This window comes from Pongo pygmaeus, chromosome 3, assembly GCF_028885625.2.
Source record: "Pongo pygmaeus isolate AG05252 chromosome 3, NHGRI_mPonPyg2-v2.0_pri, whole genome shotgun sequence".
NCBI classification, from domain to species: domain Eukaryota; kingdom Metazoa; phylum Chordata; class Mammalia; order Primates; family Hominidae; genus Pongo; species Pongo pygmaeus.
The window spans coordinates 120,798,513-120,822,710 of NC_072376.2; the positions used below are offsets into that span (position 1 = coordinate 120,798,513).

The 24,198-nt window shown below is 40.6% G+C and overlaps 1 protein-coding gene across 4 annotated transcripts in view; it reads right to left on the reverse strand.

The window, feature by feature from the left end:
• LEF1 (lymphoid enhancer binding factor 1) overlaps window positions 1-24,198 on the reverse strand; it is a 119,547-nt gene that overhangs the window by 12,208 nt on the left and 83,141 nt on the right. Inside the window, exons 5-11 of one of the 4 annotated variants that reach the window (XM_054485383.2) lie at window positions 23,266-23,356; window positions 21,501-21,584; window positions 19,316-19,438; window positions 18,050-18,212; window positions 10,873-10,980; window positions 4,397-4,445; window positions 3,684-3,724 (exon numbers count right to left, since the gene is read on the reverse strand). In XM_054485383.2, coding sequence (XP_054341358.1) covers window positions 3,690-3,724; window positions 4,397-4,445; window positions 10,873-10,980; window positions 18,050-18,212; window positions 19,316-19,438; window positions 21,501-21,584; window positions 23,266-23,356 — 653 coding nt within the window. In that variant the 3' untranslated portion in view covers window positions 3,684-3,689. The remainder of the gene's footprint in view (window positions 1-3,683; window positions 3,725-4,396; window positions 4,446-10,872; window positions 10,981-18,049; window positions 18,213-19,315; window positions 19,439-21,500; window positions 21,585-23,265; window positions 23,357-24,198) is intronic. The other 3 variants (XM_054485382.2, XM_054485385.2, XM_054485384.2) reach the window with 3 other exon arrangements.

A 24,198-nucleotide genomic window follows, 5' to 3' on the forward strand; every position in this document is an offset into this window, starting at 1 on the left:
CTGGAATTACAGGAATGAGCCACCATGCCCAGCCTGGAGGATTGGTTCTAATCAAGTATTTTATTATTTCTAAGGTGAGGTCAGCACTAGTATGACTGTAGTCTGGCAAACAAGGAACCATATTATTACATTAGTGGAAAATCAAACCCTCAAACTAGAGGCAATGCTTCTAATATCCCAGGACACAAGGTAGCCATCCTGGGGAGGAAGGAGGGACACAGGGGATGATCTGTACAGGAACTGAAGAACATCCCCATCATGTATAAGCCATTTTCAAGGTCGTGCAGAGGCTTTATAGTTATACAGAGCCACTCAGACATAAAATGATGACTACAAATTAGGAAATAAAAAAAGAGATCTGAGTCCCTATAATAACACTGGGAGGCAGTACAGACCACACAAAAGCAAAGCAGACCAGAAAGCTGGACTTGAGGGAGAGACAGACAAGGATCTCAGAGGACTCTGGGCACAATCCTTCACTTATACCGAGAAACCAGAGGCTTTAGGTGACCTGCCTCAGGCCGCACAAATTTACACAAGAGCTAACCTGGAAGACTGGGTGGCCTCATTCCTGGGCTCTGCTCTGTCCATAACATGACGCTCTGTTCCCTTTGTCTTTCATTTCTTTGCCAGGGCTCTGTTCCAGAACTGAAGACCTCCCCCCTCCTATTTTTCTGTGATAACGGTAGTTATTTCTAAGTGCCACCTCCTCGGAGGTGCCTTTCCTGACAATCCAATCTAAAAGCAGACCCCTAAGTTACTCCCTAATTTATTTTTATTATAGTACTTATATTTTCCTATTTGTTTTTTTTAATCAACTACCCTCACAGCAACATAACAAGCACTGTGAGAATAGGGACCTTCTTTGCTCCATCCAACACTCTATTTCCAGGTCATACAAGTCTCCACAGGGCCTATCTTAGGTGCTCAATAAATGCTGAATCATGACTGAACAAGTCAGCTACTACACAAACAGAACGTTTCTGAATTCCTACAACAAAGGAAGGGGTGGGGGTACAACAGAAATAATTATCATGTCTAATTTATGGAAATCTTTATGAAGGTGGATCTGAGCTCCTCTCTACTCTACAATTCTTATCCAATAACTGCCAGTTCTGGTCTCCAAACTCGGATGGTGTGCCGGGCAGTGACTTCAAAGGCTGCATGACTGATCCGGGAATGAGAGGGAGAGAAACACCAGAGACTCTGATTACAGGAAGCTCAACCAACTGGAGCCTCACCAGCAGCGGATGGCCTGAGAATGTTTTTGGGGGGTAGGATGGAGAGAGAGGGTTATTTTTGTTTTTCTTGTGCAGGATAGAGAGAACATCTTAACCTTAAGAAAATATAAATAAGTGACAAGAAAGCACAATGACAGCTGTGACTTACTAGAAAAAGATGTTTGGGATATACTTTAGGACAAAAATAGCTATCTTTTACATCTAAAATACCATAGGATGCCAATCATGAAGAACACCAAATCGAGTACCAAACTCTGAAATACAGAAATACATTTTTCCATGCTTTTTAATAAAAATAGTTAGCCTCACAGATTTTGGTGCAAACAGAAGTGAGGTAAATCGAGTACCAGCCCTTAGCACACTGCCATTCTGAGGGCTTTCTGTTTAGAGGCAGAACATGAAAAAACTTCTGGCCATTCCTAAGTGTTCAGTAATTAAAACAATTTTTTTTTCAAAAAAAAAATTACAAGGCTTGTGATTTTGACTAGATTTACTTCTACTAAGAAGCCATGAGCTACTGGGGTGGGTGTCATCAGCCATGCTTACATCCTATCTGTGCTTCTAATAACCGAGCCAGGTGGCGGACTCAGGAGAGGTTCTCGATTAATAGCCACTAAGTTAAAATGATTATATTATTTTTTGATCTTATATGAAGGGATGGTCCTCCTTTCACTTGGAGGAAAGCTTGCCACTCAGTATTAGTTTAGAAGAGTTTTGATATCATAAAACTACAGTGATGGGATTTGGAAAAACCTGGGGAATCTGAATAAAGATGAAGTAAGTTTCACAGAGGAGAGGGCAATTGACTTAGGTCTCAGTAGGAGGAAGGAACGAGTCTGAGCTCCAATTGTGTGCTGGCCGCTGGGCAGATCTGCACATCAACCACCGCAGGGGGTAGGTATCAATATTCCCCTTTTCCAGGTAAGGAAAATGAAGATTAAAAAGCTGAAGTAGATTGCTCAGGGAATCAACTGATTTAAAATTCAGATCTATTTGGTACTAAAATCTCTGCTGGCCCCTTTGGGCAAGTTGTTTGAAACCTCAGCACCAAAATTAAGTTCTAAAAGTTTAGGTAAGGGCCACCTGGTTTAGTCAAGAGCCAAATAAGCTGCAGGATAACACTCTTCTCCTAAGAAACACTGCACACGTTTATCCATTCCTCTGTAGAGGAAATGGGCTTTCGAAGCCCAGGGACAGCATGTGCGGTGCCCTCCTGCCATGTGGGGAACTGCTAATAATTTTGTTTGGACTGAGCATAGGACTCAGAAGGGCTAGGCTGAAAGTGAGGGGAGGCAGAGAGCAAGAGTGACTGAGGGCAAAGCTACAAGGGCAGGGCTGGGCAGACCCACACACTAAGTGGCAGGTGCTTTATCTTTTAGCCAATGGGAAGTACCGGCTGTTTCCAGGTCGGGAAGTGACGCACAATCTGAGTTGTAGGAAATCCCTCCCAGAGCAACGTGAAGGATGAACTGGTAGAAAGAAAGTCTGGAGGCAGAAAAATTATTAAGGTGTATTACAGTACTCCAGATGGAAAGTCTGAGCACCTGAACTAGGGCTATGGCAGTGGTAAGCATGAAAGAAAAGGCTCAAGACAGACCCCAAAGACAGGGATGGGAAGACTTGGTGATTGACTGGATGTGGGTTCTTAGAGAGAGAGAGGATAACCAAAGGTAGCTCCTTTGAGAACTGTTACCAGGAGAAGAGGTACACACACTGCTAATTTAAAGCTTAATAAAGACCAAGCCTTAATTTACAATGTCAGGTTCCTTGGGCTAGTGGTCATGTGGAAATAAATAAAAAATTATAGTAAAAAGAAATAAAATAAATATTACTTATAAATACTAGAGTAAAATCTAGCAATCGTTACCAATAAAGAGAAATACTTGATAGAAGAAACACAGTTAAATAAGTACCCATGCCATATTAAATAATAGAAAAAATATAAAGCATATATAGCTTTCTGACTAGAAACAAATACATTACTTTTGAGTGACTACATGTGATTTCAATTGAGAAAAAATCTCTACTGAGCAAAAGCTTGGGAGTTCTGGGCTAAAATGGTGCTCCTCAAACCCACCCTGGATTTGCTGAGTAAGATGGCATTTTGCTTACTGTTTGTTATTGTTTGTTCTTTTTTTAAGCAGGCTGATTTGCCACTGATCAGTAAGAAATGGTTTAGAAGAAAGAGTTAGGGGAAAGGAAATGGAGGAAGAATAAATGGGCCAAAGGGGATAGAAGAGAAAAGATAAAAGCATACTATATTGCAAATACATAGCCGGTATAAAAACCATCAGATTTTTTAAAGCACTAATTTGATTTTGCTGAGTTCTCCTCTTTAAGGAGCAATGTCGAATGAACTCATTATGAGCAAGAAGATTCACAAGCAAGTGCCTCCTTTTATAACAACTAACGTCAGCAGTAGGACTAGAGAGTCGTTCTTACCATGTTTCAGATGTAGGCAGCTGTCATTCTTGGACCTGTACCTGCAGAAAATTGTGTCTTTAACAAATTTTTATTGAAGAGGTTTTTGTACATTCCAAATACGTAGTAGCTACAATATCATGTGAACTTGTTTGCTTTACTTTTCATGGTTCTTATACCAGCCATTTTTATTTGTGCAGTACAAGTAGTGGCCTTATTTTTAATGAAAGAAAAAAGGAAAATAAATGGGACCTCACTGATGTCTTGAATTAATGTACAAGAAAGACAAACCCTATCATTATGTTTTAAATTTTTAAAAAACCCGTATCACAAAAGAGATTCTCAGGGAAACACCAGGTAACATCATTTAATCATCATAAAATATTGTATCTTTAAGGAGTTATATAAAATAGTAAAAAGGCAAGAGTGTTAAAGCAAAGTAAACACAGACAACAGAAGCAAAAATAAAACAAACAAACAAACAAAATCCCACAGTTTACAACCAGGATTCCAGGTGACAGGGTTTGGGAAACAGTTTTTACATGTACCTTCCCACAGTCACATTTAAAAGAAGGGTCTTTTAAATTTTTAAAAGAATTTCAGGAAGAAAAAGCAGAGTTAAAGAATCATGAGTTACAGTCACAGAAGAAAGCAGTGTGTAGAGAGACGCAAACTGCTTTAAAAGGTGTTTGTCAGAAGCCTGAGGATTGACTGGAAAGTCTCATGGTGCCTACCTGATGTAGATTCCTGTAGTTTCTCTCTCTTCCTCTTCTTTTTCTTACCCTGGAAGAAGAGAGGTATACTGTCATGTCACAGATTGTACCATGAACACACAGATGAATGTGATGTGGAAGTACAGGCAGGCGGTCAACAAAGAGGTAAAGATGACTCATTCTCTCTCCCTCTTCACCATCTCTATCTAGAAACAAAGTCAGAAAGCAAGAGAACGGGAGAAAGTAGTGACCTGGTGACCTTTGTCTCTATAGCTTCATATTTAACATCATCAATATTGACACCGTAGGTAGACGCTTTGTCTCTCTCTCACACACTCTCACACACACACACACACACACACACACACAATGATGTCTTAGAGCTGTGGCCATAGGGCCTTCTCTCTCTCTCTCTCACACACACACACACACACACACACACACGGATAATGATGTCCTAGAGCTGTGGCCACAGGACCCTCTTCAAGGAAAGCCAGCTTAATGAGCCATTCCTTTTCTTACTAACCAACACACTTAGAACCCACTTCTGGTAGTGCTTAAGATAAACCTTACTGTGAATTCCATTGTCTAATTAAAAGTTCCCCGGTGTTAATTGAGTACACACAGGCCCTGTGGCACAGAAACGACAAAACCAAGGAGAAAGGGAGAAGGAGAGTGAGAGAACCTGAGAAAACTGAAGATATCTCAGACTTATTTCTGGCAATTAAGGACCTTGCTTCCCAAAACAGACAAAATAACATGGATATGCACACCATTTTAAATACATTTCAAAACATCTCAATGCCAAATTAAAAAGCTTAGATCCCACTTACAGTGGTCTAATTTTCCCTTTTCCTTCATAACTACTTTGTCCTCAAAAATAATTTTAGGCCGGGTGTGGTGGTTCACACCTGTAATCCCAGCACTTCAGGAAGCCGAGGTGGGCAGATCACGAGGTCAGGAGTTCAAGACTAGCCTGACCAACATGGTGAAACCCTGTCTCTACTAAAGATACAAAAATTAGCCATGCGTGGTGGCGTGCGCCTGTAATCCCAGCTACTGGGGAGGCTGAAGCAGGAGAATCACTTGAACCTGGAGGCAGAGGTTGCAGTGCCAGGATTGCTCCACTGCACTCCAGCCTGGGCCACAGAGTGAGACTCCATCTCCAAAAATAGTAATAACAATCTTGAAAGAAGACTCCATTATTTTTGATGGGCCATTTCTCAGGGTCACTGATATCTGCTCTTCGCCTCAGTGTTGGGGAGGATTATTTCAGTCACCCTTCTGAAGCTGTAAAGCCTCAATGGCCAAGTGACACGAAGAACTATCTTGAGGTGCAGAAATCTTCTCTATCTGCTCTTCGCCTCAGTGTTGGGGAGGATGATTTCAGTCACCCTTCTGAAGCTGTAAAGCCTCAATGGCCAAGTGACATGAAGAACTATCTTGAGGTGCAGAAATATGCACTTTTATAGAGCCACAAAATATATATGGTACAATCTTATAGCTTTTAAAAAAATTATTTGTTAATTTGATTATTACAGCAGACATAAGCTAGAGATACTGGATATGATATGTGTTCCATTTTAGTTATTTGAAAATACCTGATGCAGGCTGGTCATTTACTATAAGCGGACTATGGCTATACTCTATTAAAATAATTATTATTTTGAGACATGGTCTTGCTCTCATAACAATAATAATAATAATTATTATTATTTTTATTTGAGACGGAGTCTCTGTTGCACAGGCTGGAGTGCAGTGGCGTGATCTTGGCTTACTGCAACCTCCGCCTCCCAGGTTCAAGTGATGTTCCTGCCTCAGCCTCCCAAGTAGCTGGGATTACAGGCGCACGCCACCATGCCTGGCTAAATTTTGTATTTTTGGTAAATACGGAGTTTCACCACATTGGCCAGGCTGGCCTTGAACTCCTGACCTCAAGTAATCCGCCCCTATAAGTGGGGCTTCTTTCAAGATTATTAAAGGTGCTCTGGGGACATGGAGTAGACAGGGAGTGCACGCTTCTTTCAGGTATCCACAACGGTCCTTTCAATGTAATTACTACAAGGTTCAGAAGTTGCTACAAGGTTGTTTCATGTGTCTGCAACCTTATTTCACACTTTCTTCTTTCCCAACTCCATTTACCCTTCAACCCGTGTCTCAAGTGTTATCTATTCCATGAACCTTCTCTGCTCCACACTTTGTTGGTCCATCCCTCAGGCAGAGCTGGGGCTCTTCTTCCTCGCTCCCCATGACCCTGAGCTCACTGCATGACTGAATGCCTCAAAGGTGCTATAATGGGCTCTGTCCACAGAGCACCACCTGGGTCTCTTAGCACCACGCTCCCCCACTCACACATGTCTAGAGCATAGCCGGCACACAGTGACCAACTGAGCCTGCACCGTTACGCTTCTACCGCTAAATCAAATAACCTGTTACCTTCTAGGATATCAACCAGTTCTTCAAGAGAATCTACATTTATGACATGCAAAGAGAACTAAGTAGTTTGGATGTATTAATGTCAAGTTATACAAAAACCAAAATTCATGTATGGTAAAAACAAAAAATTTTTTTTGTTAAAATTATACAGACCATATAATATTGGGAAGCATTAAAAACTAAATTGAAAAGTTCTAACATTATAAATATTTGGCTAATCTCACCCAAGAAAATTTGTGCACTATTAATTCGCCTGTTATTAGCCAAAGTTATAAAAACAAGTTGAAATTATAAATCTATGTCATGTAATAGGGTATTTTAATACTGAATAATTGAGATATATATTTCACACGATCTCACTGAGGATCAGGATACCATTCTGGCACTAAATGCCTTAATTTTACCTTTATTCTATCCCTGTACAGTACTGTTATTTAAAGAACAGTATCTTTAGATAAAGTACTATCATTGATCAGCTTCCGTTTGCCTCAGTAATTGAATGACTTATTTTGATTATGATGAAAACACTATGAACGAAGCTGGGCTTTCCCTTCATTCAAGGAATATGCAAAACAATTTCCTTTAAAAGTTGTGCAGAGGGAAATCTTTAAAGATAAGCTCACATTACAGTAGCTTTCTTTAAAACTACTTTCTTCCCACCCATCAACATGGAGGAGAGCAGATAAAGAGAAAGAATATGTAGGTGTTTGTTTTATGTCTTTTTAAAAGTTAAAACTCATTACTTAAGAATTAGAAAAATAAATGTAAAGGCATTCAACAAGCAATGCTGAATAAAATTCACAGCACAATGAAGTTTACAAAGGTCATATGAGGAAGATTAGCTCTCCCCCTTTAGACAAACTACACCCAAAAGACACCCAAGGCAGGATTAGAAGAAGACCCTTTTTTTTTTTTTTTTTTTTTTTTTGGAGAGAGTTTCGCTCTTGTCACCCAGACTGGAGTGCAATGGTGCGATCTGGGCTCATTGCAACCTCCTCCTCTCGGGTTCAAGTGATTCTCCTGCTTCAGCCTCCCGAGTAGCTGGGATTACGGGCACATGCCACCATACCCAGCTAATTTTTGTACTTTTAGTAGATACAGGGTTTCACCACGTTGGTCAGGCTGGTCTCGAATGCCTGACCTCAAGTTATCTGCCTGCCTCAGCCTTCCAAAGTGCCACGATTACAGGCATGAGCCACCACGGCTGGCCAGAAGAAGACACTTTTGAAACCCTCTGGGTGAACACTGATCTTCCTACTTATAGGGCATGGCAGGAGCTCTATATAGAGATGGTAATTGCTGCTCAGAAAACAGAAGCCTGGCTCAGGGGTGAAAATTCTTCAACTACAGCAGTCTTAAGAAGGCACTGGGCCGGGCGTGGTGGCTCATGCTTATAATCCTAGCACTTTGAGAGGCTGAGGCAGGCGGATCACCTGAGGTCAGGCGGGCGGATCACCTGAGGTCAGGAGTTCGAGACCAGCCTGACCAACATGGAGAAACTCTGTCTCTACTAAAAATACAAAATTAGCTGGGCGTGGTGGTGCATGCCTGTAATCCCAGTTACTCGGAAGGCTGAGGCTGGAGAATCGCTTGAACCCGGGAGACAGAGGTTGTGGTGAGCCGAGATCAGGCCATTGCATTCCAGCCTGGGCAACAAGAGCGAATCTCTGTCTCAAAACAAAACAAAACAAAACAAAGCAAAAAGAAGGTACTGGAAGACTGAGCTAATCCACTCAGGAGGAGGAAAACCATGTAGATTTTGAAGTCAGAGTGACCTGGGTGAAAACTTCAGCTTAGCCACCTACTACAAGGCCTTGCATAAATTACCTAAACTCTTCAGCCCCTCAATTTCCTCACCTGAAAAATGGAGTAATAATATTCATGTAATAATATTCATTCCACCACTGGGTTGCTGTCAAGAATTTAAGACAGTTTCTAACCATCAGCATATGGTAGTTATTAAGGCAACCAAAATAACAGAAGAGCTGACTATGCTGTTTCCCATAAGTAATAGACAGACTCTTACTTCCTGTGTCAAACTTATATCCAATGTCTGAGCTCCAAACCTTGACCAGTAAAGTGACTTTTTCTGTGGAGCATATTATAGGAAATAAATTGTGCAACCCATTTCCAGAAATAAGTTTCCATGTGTGTATGACCTCAGATACATAACCTTGTCATCATCTCTTGTGAGAACTTGAGCCCCACAGCAGCACCTAAAGCAATGGCTACATATTAAATTGTATATTAATTAATGGCTTCACTCTTGCTCTTTTAAAAAGAAATAATTCCACTTTTATTAAGACTGACCTGGCTGGCATTTCTAATGCTTGTCTCACACAGACCCTGAGAATTACTACAGACTGAATGTTGTGTTCTCCCAAATACATATGCTGAAATTCTAACCCCCAATGGTATAATGAGGCAGAGCCTTTGGGAGGTGATCATAGCCTAAGCAAGGAGCTCTCATGAAGGGGATTAATGTCCTTATAAAAGAGACCCTGGAGCACTCTCTTCCCCCTTCTTCTACCTTGCAAAGATACAGCCAGAAGACTGGGACCAGGCCCTCACCAGACACCAAACCTGCCTGCACCTTGATCCTGGACTTCACAGGCTCCAGAAGTGTGAGAAATAAACCTGTTGTTTATAACTCACCATGTCCATGGTATTTTATTATAGCAGGCTGTATGAACTCAGACATAAGAACTGCAAAATATTAAATTACTTTAAGAGCTTAAATAGTGAAAATTACTCCCCTCTATAAAATAAAACAGTCTTTGCCCTATCAAGACTACATAAGTAAGATGCTCAAATTCTACAGTAATAAAACAATTGCCACTACAAATGAGGTATTTCCTGCTGATAAAATTAGTACGACTTAAACATGATATACCTACACTGAATAGAATACGTGATAGATGCTGGGGTACAATAACATGAAAAAAGATTTTTTTACCCAGTTTTAAGTAGTCTGTGGCAAAACAGTCACCTGAATACATTGTTTATAAGAAGTGTAAAATAATACAGTCCTTTGGAAAGCAATGTGACAATATGTATGAAGAAATTTAAAATAGCCGGGGCAGTGGCTCATGCCTGTAATCCCAGCACTTTGGAAGGCAGAAGCAGGCAGATCAGCTGAGGTCAGGCATTCAAGACCAGCCTGGCCAACATGGTGAAACCGTCTCTACTAAAAATACAAAAAATTAGCCATGCGTGGTGGTGCATGTCTGTAATCCCAGCTGCTTGGGAGGCTGAGGCAGAAGAATCACTTGAACCCAGGAGGCGGAGGTTGCAGTGAGCCGAGATCATGCCACCGCACTCCAGCCTGGGCGACAGAGTGAGATTCCGTCTCAAAAAAAAACCCACAAAATAACTTTAAAATATTTATATCCTTTACCTCCACAATGAATCTATTCAACATAAATAATAGCCCTAAATACAGAAAAAAACTGTTATGTATAGACATATTCTTTGAAGGAATATTTACATTTGTAAGAAAAACAATAGGAAGCAACTTAAATGTCTAAAAGCAGGAAAAAATAAGATTAAATAAATTGTGAAATTCACTTAATGGAATATTGATAGACATAAATACTGTGCCATAACAGAGAAATGCTTTTTATATATAAGATCGAGAAGTATGCAACAAACACGTATATATATACACCCACGCACACAAATATACAAGTAAAAAAAAAAACCACACATAGAAAAAATATTAGAAAGTAATATAAGTAGTTATTATTAATGTTGCCTTTACATAGTAAGATTATGGTCTTTTTTTAATCTTTCTTTTATCAAATTTTAATAATAAGGTATTAGTTTATTTCAAAAATTTTATTTAAAAGCATTCACTAGCACCTATAGCAAAAAAAAAGAAAAAAGACAGCTCAAAGCTTTCATAATGCAATATATCCATGAAATCCTTATTACAAAGTTCAGTAACTTCCAAAAAATAAGTAGTACCAGCATTATATACACCCTAAAACACATTTCCTTCTTGAAAGCAAAAGAGCAAATGAGTGAGAGTGGAGAGCCACTGGTATGGAGGAGGGGCTTACATAATTGTCTCTTGCAGACCAGCCTGGATAAAGCTGCATATGTAGCTGTCTTTCTTTCCGTGCTAATTCATAATATTTAGCCTGCTCTTCACGGGAGAGGGCATGCCACTAAAACAGAGAGGAAGGAAGAAAAAAAACAAAAGTAAGCAAAATAGCAATGGTATATTTTATATTTCAAAAATCAAAAAATGAAAATATTAAGCTTTTAAACTTTGATTTATTTTTAAATTGCAGAAGACCAAGTGCCAAGTGCTGTAGAAATCTACTTGGAGTCTAGTGGCTACAGTGAAACTCAAACTTTGGTTTCTCTATCCTGTTCTCTGATATCACATGAAACACATCAAAGTCAATCAAAGTGTTAAAGTAAAATGATCTCTGTCACCCACCCTTTCTCTTTTCCAATATAAATTAAAAAGAACTTTCACTGGTGAACCTCAACACCCAACTTAACTGTTTTTCACAGTTAGTAGCATATTCTGATATCTGAGCCCAAGTACTTTTTATTTATGCAAAATGTGATAATTTCCAGATGTCTTTTAAAACAGATATACCCTCTCCTCATATGAACACTTTCCCATTTTGTCATACGAAGAGTCTGAAACCTTAATCATATGATTATCTATAGAGAAGGACATGAAAAGTCAGCTTGTGTATCTCCGTCTCTTCATTGTCTCCTCACACTCATATAGATGCTGTCTATAGGGACAACACGGATGACACTGTCCAGTCACACAAGCATTTATGGCTATGGCTTTTAGCTTCCTTCTGATGGACAGCAAGGGGCATTATTTAAGTTTATTTTGCCATCTAGAATTTGAGACTGTAATTTCTAATATGAAGAATGTAGCTGCTAATATCCTTCAAACTTTTTGTCTCCTTTTTACATAACTGATTTTATAGCACATAGAACAAAGTCGTTTATGTAGGAAAGGTATCTGGGATTTTGAGGGGTTTACATTTGCACACTGCTTTGCATACATCTGCACATGACTCACCCCAGTCCCCAGCAGACAGTGTTCATGTATTTTCCCAACTTCCCCAATGCCAGGATCTGCCAGCAGAACTTTCCAGGGAGAACCATCTGGGATTTGGGAGAACCACTGTCCATGAGGGTATGACACAGAGGCGATGGTAGCTATACAAGGAGGAGACCAGAGCCCACACTATGCAAACATACATACTCACCTGAGCACATACACACACAAAACACACACACACACCACTCACATGCTCACCCAAGCACATATACCCACACCCACATGCATAACACACATGCTCCTCTGTGCACATAAACTACACGCACACCACACACGCTCACTTTTGCACCCACATGTGCTCACTTGTGTGCGCACACAATCTGTCGGCTGGGAGCCTCCCTGCTCCTGCTCTCCCCCAGCTCTCAGGTGTGGAGCTTCCCCTTTTGCTTCCTTCCCATTGCAGGCTATGAGATTCTTTCCCATTCATGGCTGCCCTGCATATTAATTTTGATCTCCCTGTTCATGTTTTTTAAAATGATTTTTAAATAAGAAGGGTGTGGGTGGGTTGGAGGAAGGACAGAGTGAGAGAGTGAGAGAGTTTGATGAGAGAGGAAAAACTCCTAGAGGAGGCTATGTCTAAGTCCTAATCAACTTGGACTCAGCCCCTAAAGTGTAGCTAAGAAAACAAACACTTGCTGCTCTTGTTTGACATCAGAACATGAAGCTGATTTCATGAGACTTGACAGCACCTTCCGGCCACACCCCACCTCCAGTTCCAACCACCAGTGCGAGAAGCAGCAGTTCCCACTAGAAGGGCAACAGAGTCCGTTTCCTTTGAAAGCCCCTTAAAAGTCAGGCCGTCTGTGCTGAAGAGGATAGGTGATTTATTGTTTAATTGCTTTAGAAGTGCAGAGCGTGAGGTTAAAAAGCATGACACACAGCAGGGCTTGCCCTGAGCCTAAAGCAAATCAGGTGATGTGCTTTTGTTTAAAAAAAAATTAGAGGGAGGTGTCAGAAAAACAAAACAAAACAACCCTGGAAACAGTTACCTTAAGTACAGTTCTTTGTACTAGTAGAATAAACATTAGACAAATCGAGCCTGAGAAGAATCTGTGTCTGGGGCAGCAGCGTTGATTTAAATTGGGATGGAAAAGTAACACTGCTGCTAGCAACTGACAGCTTTTTAAACCTGGAACACTGACCTAGTATTACAGACCTTCACAGGGAGAAAAACCAAACTGGATACAAAAGGAAACATCATCTTTTGTTGTTGTTGTTGTTGTTGTTTTTTTAAGAGACAGGGTTTCGCTGTTGCTGGAGTGCAGTGGTGTGATCATAGCTCACTGCAGCCTCAAACTCCTGGGCTCCAGCAATCTTCCCACCGCAGCACTGAGCTAGGATTACAGGAATACATTACCATGCCTGGCTAATTCTCGATTTTTTAAAAGAAAAGCGATATTTATGGTAGGGTGCAGTGGCTCATGCCTATAATCCCAGCACTTTGGGAGGCTGAGGCACACAGATCACTGGAGGCCAGTGGTTCAGGACCAGCCTGGCAAACATGGCGAAATCCTGTTTCTATTAAAATACAAAAATTAGCCAGGCGTGGCAGTGCATGCCTATAATCCCAGCTACTCAGGAGGCTGAGGCATGAGAATTGCTTGAACCCAGGAGGTGGAGGTTGCAGTGAGCCAAGATTGCACCACTGCACTCCAGCCTGGGTGATAGAGCAAGACTCTGTCTCAACAAGAAAAAAGAAAACTGATATTTACACAATTAGCTTTAGTGCTAAATAAAGATGACTGGCAAGAGGCAAAATTTTACTAATAAGGAAAAAAATTAGGGACAAAAAAAGAAAAGAAGACAGGAAGTCTTCCATTTTAAATTTATTATTTGACAAGTATCATTCCCCTATATACAACACCTTTTATTACTGTATCAATATAATTTTACATAACTTACAGCAGCTGAGAAAACTTAGAATCATAAATACAAATTAACTCCCAAAATAGGTATCAAGTTTGGGTCTTCTACCCAAATGACAAGATATTTTTCAGTTAAAACAAGAAACAGGTTGACAAAAAGACCCAAGCTAACGAAACTGAATAAAAGGCAAGGAGGAAAAGCAGGCATAAACTAAACTATTTATTTACATGTTCCATTGCTTTAAGTTCTCTGATGCCCCCCCCCCCTTTTTTTTTTGGGGCAGAGTCTTGCTCTATCACCCAGGCTGGAGTGCAGTGGCGCGATCTTGGCTCACTGCAACCTCCACCTCCCAGGTTCAAGTGATTCTCCTGCCTCAGCCTCCCGAGTAGCTGGGACAACAGGCGCGTGCCACCACGCCTGGCTAATTTTTTGTATTTTTAGTAGATAATGGGGTTTCACCGTGTTAGCCAGGAAGTTCTCTGATATTTCTAATGTACAAAAATGACTCACAAAAAGAAGATCACTTACCAAAATGAACAGTAGATAAAATGATGTAATTAAAGTTTTGCATTGAAAACAAAAACAAAGTCTAGTACAGACCTGAAAGATGGTCTTTCTTTACAGGAATTTCTGAAACACAATTGACTAAAAATGCTTCTCTATCTCTGTTTACTGCAAAATAAAGAGTCTAACTTTTTAAAAATCAAATCTCATTGTCAAGATTTCACCAAGTTGTGGGGAAAATACCTTTAATTTGAATAAACTTGTACAGTTCCAAGATAAAACATTCTCATGACAAATTTGTGATAAATGGATTTCCTTTAATAGCCAGGAAGGTCTGAAGAGAAAAGGCTTATTTTAAAATAAAATTTGTGATATTATTATTTATAATATGGATTAAAAATAAAACTTTGATTAATTCATATGAACACTATTTTAGAGATATAGTAAAGATGAATAAAAATCAAAAGATAAAATGTTCTGGGATGGATTTAAGATCCACTTTTAAGAACTCAAATTATCCCAGTGTAAAACATCATGATTTTGATGCCAGAGACTTTAAAGAGCTAGCAAGGGCTGCCCTGCCAGAGGGAATTATGAAAGGATAGAAAACCTGATCTTAATCAAAGATCTCAGAGACCTATAAATAGAAACAGGTGTCTAAATCAGAGACCGAGACCCCAAATAAGAACCATCCTTTAGGACACATGCTCGGATCTGGGGATTGTTAAGGGAGCTGAGAAAGTAGCAATTGTTGGAAATGTGCATTAAGAATAGGAAGCATACCTTCATATCATATCCTCACTCTCTTGAGCAGGAAAATAATTCCCACTGGAGGGCCAGGGGGCCCTTAACTCAAAAAAGAAAAAAGAAAAAACTAAGAGTTGCATACAAGCTGAAACAAAAACATCAGCCCTTCTTTTCCTCTGATTTCTTCTTTTAAAGAGTCAGGGAAAATGATCATCAGCTTTTAAGGCAGAGTTCTTCCAAGATGATGGGAATCACTCATCTGCCATGATCTGGCTTGGGAAAGCATTATAATTATTGTTATTAAGTGTCTAAGAATCCACAGGGAGATAGGGCATTGTACACAGGACACCAAAAAAGCTATAATCTATCACCACATCCTCCCCTGGAAACCCTGGTGACTTGCAGATTGGAAATAGCTGCATTTTGAGGCTATCCAATGGGAATCAATAATGTAAGAGGGCCTGCTTCCCTCCTGTTCATACGGACTGGAAATCTCCTAAATGTTTTCTGTTATAAATGCTCAAATTTATTAGGTTCAGAACACAGCTGGTAAAATTATCATCGATAATAGCTAACACATGATCCTCTAGTGTCACAAGGGTTGTTAGATCCTCCTCAACTGAACGTTCATTTGCCGGTCATGAATTTCTTGAGAGGTTGCAAAAACAAACACAGGGTCACAAATTAAGAGGCTACCATACAGATATGAAGCGCATCAACAAATTAAGATGAAACATTTCTAAAATTATAATGATAATGTGACTATGGTGAAAATGTAATTTAAATTAGAGAAATTCAAACTTTTCTTACCACTCTTCAGCCATCTAACTGAAATCACTTCAATCCCATGCAAAGTACTTGGAAGGACTGACTACGTATGTCTTTTGGCTGACAGTTGGATAAACAATCTTAGAGTGTCTATCCTAGTTGTAGCCTGCTGCCTGGTACATAATAGGGGCTCAGAAAAATATCATAGCATTGGTGAAAGAAGGAATGAAAAGAAAAGGGCAACCCAGAAACCTGGCAGGTGTACACTTTGAGATTTGGAGAACAGTCTTTCTAGAATCAAGACTCCTCAGGATCATATACATTCTTCCATGTAAAGCCTCATGGTAGAACAGCTCTGCTTCTGTCCTGGAAGGAGTGGCCACCTCTGTTTGCCAGGATGGTCCCCCAAAGGCCTTGCTGTAGCTCCCTAAAAGAGCTAAATGCTTTCCTGTTTCAGAGGCAGCACACACATTCTACTCCATCTGCATGTGGGGGAATCTACCTCTCCCCATTCGTTTCTACTTAGCTCTCACATCTCAGCTTAAATACAGTTTCCTCAGGGGGCCTGCCCAAGCCCCTACTGTTCTTTCTCACTGAATCTTATTCCCTACATTCACAGTATTTATCATAATTTTTATTATATATTTATTGGCTATTTGTCTAATGTCTGTATTCTGTCATAAAACTTGAAGCTCCAGAAAGGGGCTGTATCTATTTTGGCTAATAGAGGCCCTAAAAATGATTTATAGATCTGTAAATTCTAGGTGGATATTTATTTAATTTTTCGAGACAGAGTCTCTTTCTGTTGCCCAGCCTAGAGAGCAGTGGCACAATCTCGGCTCACTGCAACCTCCGCCTCCCAGGTTCAAGTGATTCTCCTGCCTCCTGCCTCAGCCTCGCGAGTAGCTGAGATTATAGGCATCTAGCACCACACACTCAGCTAATTTTTGTATTTTTGGTAGAGATGGGGTGTCACCATGTCAGCCAGGCTGGTCTCGAACTCCTGACCTCAGGTGATCTGCCTGCCTCGGCCTCCCAAAGTGCTGAGATTACAGGCATGAGCCACCGTGCCCAGTGGCTGCATCTATTTTATTCAGCAATTATTACCTAATCTCCAGGCATCATGCCTGACCCAAAAGGATAATAAATATTTGTTTAAAGAATGATAATGGGGCTTTAGGAAGTCGAGGTGGGTGGATGACTTGAGGTCTGGAGTTCAAGATCAACCTGGCCAACACAGTGAAACCCTGTCTCTACCAAAAAAAAAAAAAAATACAAAAATTAGCCAGGTGTGGTGGTAGGCAACTGTAATTCCAGCTGCTCAGGAAGCGGAGGCAGGAGAATCACTTGAAGCTGGGAGGCAGAGTTTGCAGTGAGCCAGGATCATGCCACTGTACTCCAACCTGGGTGACAAAGCGAGACTCATCTCCAAAAAAAAAAAAAAAAAAAAATAACAGGGCCAGGAACGGTGGCTCCCACTTATTCACCCAGCACTTTGGGAGGCCAAGGTGGGAGGTTTGCTTGAGCCCAGGAGTTTGAGACCAGCCTGGGCAACATAACAATACCACATCTCTACAAAATTTGTTTTTTTTAATTAGCCAGGCATTGGCCACCGCCCCGTCTAGCAAGTGAGGAGCCCCTCTGCCTGGCCGCCCCATCTGGGAAGTGAGGAGTGCTGCTGCCCTGTCTGGGAAGTGAGGGGCGCCTCTACCCGGCTGCTCCCCTGTCTGGGAAGTGAGCGGTGCTTCTGCGCAGCTGCCGCCCCATCTGGGAAGTGAGGAGCGCCTCTGCCCGGCCGCTGTGCAACCCTCCAAGTGTGAAGTGACAGCCTTGTGTGTGATCTTCCTGCCCTCCCCGAGTTTGCATTTTCAACATTAAAGTTTACTTTTTAATTAAAAGTTTTAAATTGGAAAAAAAAAATTAGCCAGGCATGGTGGCACAATGACTACAGTCCCAGCTATTTGGGAGGTTGAGGTGGGAGGATCACCTGAACCCAGGAGGTCAAGGCTGCAGTGAACTATGATCATACCACTGTACTCCAGTCCAGCTTGGGCAACAGAGTGAGACGCTGTCTCAAAAAAAAAAAAAAAGAATAACAGTAAAAACAGTTATCAAAATGGTTTAAAATGCATCATATCATATCTTGAAGTGCAAACACATTATATGACCACCTGATATGTGATTAAATTGGGGCAGATCTTCATGAAGCAGTTCCATGGCTACCATGAACATTTATACATGACTCCGCTACTTACCCTTCTGCCAAGAATCTGGTTGATAGCTGCACTTTCTTTTAGAGTACACTCAGCAACGACATTCGCTCTCATTTCTTTCATGTATAACATAAAAGCATTCAGAGGCTTCTTAATGTGAGGTCTTTTTGGCTCCTGCTCCTTTCTCTGTTCATGCTGAGGCTTCCTAAAAGGTGGTGGTGGTGGTTAGGGGAAGGGGTGGAAGGAATGAGGAAGGGATGGGGGAGGAGAAAAGCAGAGCACCTGCTCACACGGCTGCACTCAGGATGGCAACAACCCTCTCACCTCAGAACACCACCAACTTGGAAGAGCAGTTATTGACTCATTTGACGAAACACTGAGAAGCAAACAACCCATCCAATAGGGCTTCCTATCTACTCAGTGACTGAGAATAAAACCCTTTGGTTTGAGAAAGTGGACCTGTCATTATAGAACTATGAACACCAAGTAGAAATGGACTTGGCATTGTGAAGATGCTCCAGGTGGGCTCTGAGGCTGAGGACTTCTCTGGTCCCCTAAGAAGCTGAACACACAGCACAGGTGATCATTCCTCTTTCAGAATAGAGGTTCTTAACTTTTGCAGGGGGTTAAGGACCACTTCGAGAAGCTAATAAATCTTTAGACCTTTTCCCCCAAACAAATGCATGTTGCCTTTGCATATATTCACAAGGGCTTTATGGACCATCACATGCTGCCTCCCACCCCCACCCTCCCATCCACAAAACCTAGATTAAGAAACTAATTACTCATCTCTTCAGAGTAAATTAATTTAGGCCTGCACTCACAGTCTGAGACAACCCTGGCCCAACAGGGAATCTTGGGCTTTATTTGTTCCTTTCCCTTGAATTCTGTGCTGTTGAAGCTTGGAGCCAGGGTAACTGCACTTCCAGAAGAAAGTGCATTAAACCCTCCAATCTACTTCACTCAGGTAGGAACAGGTTCTCCCCAATAATCTGAACCAAGTGAAAATTCAGTGGTAAATGGCTAAACAGCTCAAGAGTCTTCAATGCCTATGTTCTGAAGATTCTTCGATTTTGGTGAGGTTCCCATGATCTTTTAAGGTCCGCGCTCCTTTGCGACCTCAGAATCAAAATCAGCATGGTGAGAATGAAGCTGCTTAATGTCCTCAGGGACAGAGTTTTCAAGGCAGAGGTGCACTGAGTTTCACAGCAACAGAAAGGGGCGAAGGATCACTGTTGCAAAGGAGCAACAGTGTAGAAATCCTCAGTATCCTAAGGCAATCACAGCAGAGCCTGGGTGGATACTTACACGTGCATTAGGTCACTGTCAGTGTGGGGATGTTCCTGTTTGACCTGAGGTGTTACAATAGCTGGATGAGGGATGCCAGTTGTGTGGGGACCAGGAGGACCGGGAATCATATGATGGGAAAACCTAAAAGGAGGAAAGAGAAGAAAACAATGTACTACTGGCTGTTGCAGCAAAAGCTAGATGGAATTTCAAAGCAATCCACTAACTGCTACTGGCTAAGAGTAAAACACATCTTTATGCACAGAAGCATTAACTATAAATTAGAGTGGGCCAATAATTATTTTTTTCTTTCTATATTCAGGTGGAAATATGTATAATTATTCCCTGTAGTTTTTTTCAAACTAATAGTAGAATCTGACATTTTTCCTAGGAGGGCTGTAGGCCATGGGATTTAAAAAAAAAAAAAAGAATCATTTTTCTTGCAAAGCAATTTTGAAATAGGAATTTCACTAAAAGTAATTATTGGAAATATAACACTTTATTTAAGACTTGGCTTTTTAAATGATTTTTAAATGAAAGCAAAACACATCATGTTTTAAAATCTCTGCCTATATTCCTAAGCAAACCATCACAATGAGAATTTTCTCATATTATTGGCTTCCTCATCCATATTAGGAGGGAACAATTGAGAAAACGGATAGGAATCAGTCTCCCATTTAATAAGGTTTCCATTAACATCATCCAAAATGATTTTCTGTGCAGAAATACACTAATGTTTCAGAGATTTCATCTTATGGAAAACTGGTAACAGAAATAAGGAGAAGAATTTAAAGGAAGGATAAAGTTCTGCATCAAGGTTAAAAACTACACTTGCCAAAGGCTTTTTCGCAAGTACGCTTGGACAGCATTAAAAAAGATCTTAAAATATCCACCACCAGCCAACACAAAGGAGGGAAACTGCCATGCAAGAAAAATAAAATAAAGACAGTACTTTTCAATAAGCTCTCTAGATAAATTTGGATATGTTTTAGAAATTTTTGCTTTTCAAACTTTTTAAAATAAACATTTAATTCAGCAAGAACAACATTCTCAGGTCTTTCATCACAGCCTACACAATTAATTTCCTCTTCTTGAAAGGAACTCTGCTAGGATATATATTTTTCAAAAACAAATTTTAAAATATGAAGGAAGCATGGTAAAAATACAAATATTTGACCAAATAATGACGCTTTGCTAAATGTATTACTTGCAAAAATACATGATGCTAGTTATTTGCCTGTGAGAGTTCTATCATCAGATAGTTCTTACAATGTTAAAAAGTATAAAAATATGTTTTAAGGGGAAGGATATTAATTCCACCTCCTCCCACAATCAGCTACATTTACAACTCACTGAAAAAAAAAATTTTTTTAAAGCTGTAATTCACCACAGAAACTTTGAATACTATACCCATATAAAAAAGACATATTCACAACCAGTTAATAACCCACCAGTTTGACTTCCGGCACAATAATGCTAGCTCCCTTGACAAAGCCACATCGAACACACAGATGATGCACCCCAAATGTATGTGTACATCAAGCACAGGGCACAGAGCCATCCTCTCCAGAAGCAAAAGCATCACACACAGCAGCTTCTCGGTGTGGCGCGGCAGGCCTCCCGAGCTCTGCTGGCACGACCATGTCCACACAGGGCCTGATTCACACACTAGGACACACATCCTGTATGGCCTGCCAGCCTGTCCGCACTGTTCTGTCTCTTCTGACAGCCTCCGTCCAGGAAGGCTCTAGACTATCTGGGCATTTTCAAACACTGCCGCATCAAACTGATAACAACTTTCCACAAAGGAAGCAAATTATAGAGCTGAGACCAAACCAGTTTTATCCTCCTCCCTTACCCCACCCCCAGCATATTTTGAATCAAACAAACTCTTCTTGTAATGTCCGCTTTCCGGACAGTTCCCATCCCACAGTCAGGCGGCCATGAATTTGTTTGAAGGCAACGCTTTCCAGGGAGGCTGAGTCCATCCCCCGATAGTGTGGCTGGTCCGGCCGGGGCACAGCGCAGAGCTCCTACCCGGGACTCTCTCTGACACCTAGTGTGGGAGCCAGGCACACTGCACAGACAGACACATGGCTGAGGTATGCACCCTCCTAGCCAACCAAAAGGCAAGCAGAGGCGCACAGGATGCAAGCACAAGAAGAGCAACTTGTCCTCGAGCGCCCCAGTTTCCACCTCCACCTACCTGGACATGGAAGTGTCGACTGACAGTGAGGATGGGTAGGGTTGCCTGAATCCACCCGTGATGGGATATACAGGCTGACCTTGCCTGAGGTCACAGAAGAAAGGAACCCATCAATGACAAAACACGAGTTACCAACCAGTAGTTAAGAGTTGGATGAGGGGAGAAGAGGGAGATATTCAAACAGAATCTTGTGGAAGTATTACAGACCCCGGGATTGTTTCAGAAATGTAACCGTTCCCCTTCCTCACCCTCCACCCAATCAAAGCGTCATTTGCCTTGAAAGAAATCTCCCACCCTCAACTTTGAAACAAACCATCCATGAATTACATCTCTTTTATCCCATCCCCTCTCCCAACCCCATTAATGCTTTGAACAAAGTAAGCACTTAAATGTTTATTGAATATAACATAACCCTGAGAATAGTGAAATATTCCCTTCAGAGAAGGAGCTGAGTGACTTCTTTATCAGAATCTTTGAGAATTTCAGGCAAGGGAAGAAAGAAGAAAATAAAATGTACATTTATATAAAAATAAACATTTTAAAAACACTGTACCATTTCCCCCATATACACGTTAAAGTCAAGAAATAAAAGATTAATTCACTGGAATTATTTTCTCTCCACCCTGAGAAGTCCATTTTTCCCTCTGTTCTTTCTACATCTCTCATTTTTCATTTACACAGACTTTATTTCCAGCTGCCAGTGGTACGATTCAGCACAGGACTATTGCCCCTAAGTCACTAAGTTCAGACAGAATAATTGACTAGGTTTGAAAGTGTATGCATAATCAATTAAGTTCAAGCAGTTACTGACTAAGAGATGTAATGCTGGGGAGAGAGAGAGAGAAAAAGAGAGGAAGCTGGATTGTCCATGGCAGGATGACCCTTCCTAGCTGAAGGAGGATAATGCAAGGATGTCCAGGTAGGGAGATGGGGTACAATGACATGGGGGCTGTGACATAGAGAGTCAAGTGGAAAAAGGAGAGAAACAATTGCTTGAGTTGAGAATTATTTATATGGAGGGAGAATTGGAGAGGGAAGAGTGGAGAGAGTATGGGAGTGGGAGGAGGAAATGTTGTGGGTTAATCATAAAATAATAAAAATAGGCTATACCATGTTATTCTTCCTCCCAAAATATATTTCCTTCACCTTCATAATTGAAAAGATTTTGGAGAGAGCAGTAAGCATATTTTTAGAAATAAACAACAAAATAAAGAGCATTAGCATTCATATTCAGAAAAAAAGAAGGCCCCCAAATCAGTTTTTTACTACTCTGAACTCAAATTGGATGCTTACTTCATTAACATCCCAAAAATGCTCTTATATTGTTGAATTTATCTCTAGTTATTTTTGTCATTTACCTCACTTGCCCACTTACAAGTAAAGGTAGATATTCAATGCGTCTAAATTCATTTTTGAAAAATATAAGTTGTTCATAAAAAAACCTAGAAAAGAAGAACCACACTGAGCACTAACTTTGTACAGGCATAGCAAATGCCCAAAGCCACAAATTGAATCCATAAAACTATAAGCTTCAAAGCAAATGCTAGTCATTTTCTACCCATATTAGCAAACGGATCAATCCATTTCAAAGTCTGTATGTTTTTTGATCTTTTAAATTGAAATGAACAAAGTTAGCACCTTGCTTGTTGATGTGAAATTTCTTCAACTCCACAAGTGTTACCATTCATAAATCTAATTTCCATGAATGGAAAGTGGAGGAACATGTGTTCAAATGCCTGGCTGAAGGGTGCAGCAAGGTTCTTACCAGCCAAGAGGTGGGGTGATCTGTCCAACACCACCCGGAGACAAGGGATAAAAAGTAGGGATATCAGGAGCTGGAGGATGTCTGGACATGCCTGTTAAACAGAACAGAGAGGTATCATTTACAGATTCACAGGATATTTAACCAGAAATGCAACTACATGTTTTATACCATTCATACTTAAGGTTCAGAATGAAACAATATTTATTCACCAGATCCAAGGAACAGGAGTCAATTTGTTAGCTTTTCTCAAGATTTCAACATCTGGGAAAACTGGGCCTTCAGACAGTATTATCTTAAGGAACTCCTAAAGGAGTAAAGATGCTGCTAGTAATACAATCATCAAAATAGACTTTTAAATTATTTGTTTTGCCCTCAATATTTCACATTATTTAAGAAAATGGTAGACAATTGTTTTGTATGGAATGAGAATTATTTTTTTGTAGAATGGAAAATGATACCCCTTCATAAGTAGATGGCTTGCCATGGTGTCCAAGGATTAGGCAAATTGCCATTTTCATATTTTCATTGGTTCCCTTAGGGACACATAGATTTGGGAAATGTGACACCTCAGAGGATCAAAGATTAATTAGGAATCATCTTCAGCCCCATAATGGTCACACTTGATATGATTCATTTGGTCTCTGTCTAAGCTCTTCATCAAGTTGAGTCCTCTGGGCTGCAAGGTCAAGCTGTTCTGGATTAGCCGAATTCCACAGAAAATGAGAGTGCCACCAAATTGTTTCTTGAGCTCACGCTCCCTGGAGTACACTGCCCTGTAACTGTGAAAACCATCTAAAGATTATATGTAATCCCAGTCCCAAGTGACATCCCTTGATACCTTACCCTAGGTACAGAAGAAAAAAATGACAAGACAAATGCATAAAATGTAAAATATAAAAATTTAGATTCAATGTGTTTGGGGGAAAGTGATTC